Raw genomic sequence first — 3095 nt, 5'->3', positions numbered from 1 at the left:
AAAGAACCCGCCAACATGCAGAAGTGCATTAACAAGAATGAAAAAATGTTCAATATGCTAAAGACAGAAGAAACTAAAAGCAACCGGCCTTTGGGCCATGATGTAACCTTTTGCAGCCAATGCTGGAAGCATTTACATATCTTGAAGGACCGAAACCACCCATAAGGTATCACATTACTTCAGATCAAATTCATTAAATTTGGGAGCCTTAACCTCAAACATCTAAAAGACATTGTCATTTGGATAGACAAGAAAGGAAGGATAAAAAACTGAAGAGAAAAAAGCCTCACCAACATATAGAAGTGCCTCACAAGCAATAACCAAAAAAAAACAAACGTAAGACATGCTAGAGACAGAAGACTGATGTTACATTTGCAGCCAATGATGGAAGCATATGTCACCTGAAGCTTGAAGCCAATTTGGCATCACATTGGACAAACTTCAAATCAATCTCAAGAATTTTAAGGGCAGGAAGCGCATATCTCATTATATTCGTCTTAGAGGAGGAATGAACTTGACACTTTATACCAGGAAAAAGAAATAAAATGTCTGTTTCACTTGACATAGGCAATATAATTGTTGCCTCTTTGTTGCAAAAGTGGATCAATGAAGAATTGAAAATTGGAAAAACTTTGGAGCTGAAAGCACTCAGTAATGCTTAGAAATTGATTCACTCGCTAACTTCTCAGTTTTACAATAGTACACAGCTGCATGGAACTAAATGATTTATTTCATGAAAATATTTCTTAGAGAACCTCATCTGTAAAATGAAAAATGACACATGACCAAGTGCTTGTAAACATTATCTATGCTTAATCTATGTAAACATGTCCCTTTCAAGGGACCAATTCTCCTAGAATACAAATCTCACCCCACACATCCAATAGCCTCCCACAATATTCACATGCTTGTTCCTTTGGTAATTCTCACAATTACTTTATTTCGTGAGAAATAATGTCAAGAATCTCATCATCAAATCAGACACAAAAGCCTGAAATCTCCACTTATCCATCTGGTACAAGATTGACGACAATGAGTTGTTTATTCAGAAGCAGAGGCAGAGGAAGAAGCAGAAGTGCAGACCTTCTCAAGTAGCATGGACCAATCTCCCCCAAGTATACGAGGATTTGTCTCCACTGCCACTCGGAAATCCAACATACTAGCACATGAGGATCTTGTTTGTCTTTTTGTATAATTCCCAGGAAACTGTCCATACCATCCAGGCAGTATTTGGCCATTACGATGTCTGACACGTTCATTTGTATGCCGAGAGCCAGCCAGTCCTATGCAAGGTTCAATCAGCTTTTTCAAAAATGCATCTAAGCTATTATTTAGCAGGTTAGCACAGTCCAATGATATGCCAAGCCCCTCGGACTCTAACTTCCGCTCCAAACGGCTTCTTAGCAATCTACTTTCGGGCAATTCTCTGCAGCTTTGACAAGTCTCCAGACTAAAGTTGTACACAGATCCACTATGGAGAGTTTTTCGAGCACCACCTACATTCACAGAAATTCCAAGAGGGGCAGTGACAAGGCTTCTGCTTTGAATACCTGGACTTCCAACAAATTGTTCAACTTCTTCCCCGTCTTCTACAGATGCAACTTCAACTGGTGGTCTGCTACCAAGGGAATGCAATTCTGTGGCACTTTGCTGTTCTTGTATCCTCGGTGCTGTTTCTTCACATGTAATAGGACTTTTCCCAAGTGGTCCGAGAGGACTTGGACGGTCCCGCAACCTTCTGTCTCTACTAACTGGAGATCTGGTTTTGCGAGGTGATGAGGGAAATGCATCACCATAGAGCGATTGCAGACAACTTCTTTGGTAACCATTCCCGACTTTGATGCTGAGACCTTCAACCTTTTTAGGTTTTGGTGGAGGAACCTTACCCAAAGACGCATTTTTCACTATTGAGAGAAGAAGACGATTATGTAGGTGGATATTCTCTCTTCCAATAGTTCGAATGCAAGACTTATCGAAGTCAACCTTGCTCAGCTTTGAACTTAAAAATCTACTAAGCTCATTGAAGTACTTCTCAGCTCTCTGCTGTCCAATCTTTCTATATATTACATCTCTCAGCTCTAATGTATCCACTCGAGTATAATGGTGCTTCATCACCATTTTCAATTGAAGCTCCTAACATTCAAAATGACCAAACTTTCGTCAATTCCAGCAAACAACAAAAACAAATAGCATCATTTACTACCCATACCCAATAACCCCTAATTGTAAAATACATTTTCCTAGATCCCATTCTTGACAATTCAACTTTTCAAGACTTGGATCAAATGAAATTAATTAAAGCTTATAGTAAAATTAACATAATCCAAGAATTAACAAGACCAAGATAAAGTCAGCAATTTGTCCTTTACTAGCTCCAAATTAATATATGCAACCAATATACATTCAAGATTTACCCAAATTTAGCAATTTCAAAGTATATATATACATAAAGTAAAAAATAAAAAAAAGTAACATTAACCCAATTGACATGACTATCGAACAAAGTAAAACTTACGAAGCTAAACCCAAATTCAGATTAAGCAATCGAGCAACATATAACTAGAAATTAAAGACAATTAAGCAAAATTAAATAAACCCATTTGGTAATTAATCAAGAAAATAAAACCCCAATTAACAAAATTGATGAATTGAAGTAAACGAAAAACATAGAATGGAAATTGACCTGTGTGGGAACGAAGACGACGTTCGAGTTGTTCACTCAAAGCTGTCTTTTTTATTTGTTTTATTTTATTTCTTTTTTGCGATCCGTCTGTTTTTCGTAAAACTAATAATTCTCGTGTTTATTGTTGTTTATGAGTAATGATGAACATACGCCAAACAGGTACTATACTTTTCTTAGTTATAAGCCCTAATGTCACACGTGCGATTTTAATAATGGGTGAGTTTTATTAGGCCGTGTTTGGGTGATGTGATGTATGAGGAGAAAGAAAAATATTGTCTTGTTTCCGTCAACCAAATGGCGGCAGGGAACCGGCAAGTTTAGGCGCCGTATAAAATAGAAGATGGTTTTTATGTATATGTGGACTACTTCTTAATATTTAAAATGGTACTCCTTCGTTTCAGTTTATTTATCT

At 37.2% G+C, this 3095-nt stretch overlaps 1 protein-coding gene across 1 annotated transcript; it reads right to left on the bottom strand.

Moving 5' to 3' along the window:
* Positions 1-631: 631 nt before the first annotated feature.
* On the bottom strand, positions 632-2857 carry LOC107840189. The gene is made up of 2 exons (XM_016683964.2): positions 2684-2857; positions 632-2133 (listed from the first exon to the last, which is right to left on the bottom strand). The coding sequence occupies exon 2, from the start codon at positions 2116-2118 to the stop codon at positions 1042-1044; it is 1077 nt and encodes a 358-aa protein (XP_016539450.1). The 5' UTR covers positions 2119-2133; positions 2684-2857; the 3' UTR covers positions 632-1041.
* Positions 2858-3095: the final 238 nt, after the last annotated feature.

The sequence above is a fragment of the Capsicum annuum genome, chromosome 8, assembly GCF_002878395.1.
Source record: "Capsicum annuum cultivar UCD-10X-F1 chromosome 8, UCD10Xv1.1, whole genome shotgun sequence".
Taxonomy (NCBI): Eukaryota; Viridiplantae; Streptophyta; class Magnoliopsida; order Solanales; family Solanaceae; genus Capsicum; species Capsicum annuum.
The sequence above is the reverse complement of the archived record's forward strand: the minus strand, read 5'-3'. Positions and strand labels throughout refer to the sequence as shown.

What these genes read in the sequence shown, in the direction of transcription:
- LOC107840189 (XM_016683964.2), bottom strand. Translation starts at nt 2,118, where the DNA reads ATGGTGATGAAGCACCATTATACTCGAGTGGATACATTAGAGCTGAGA.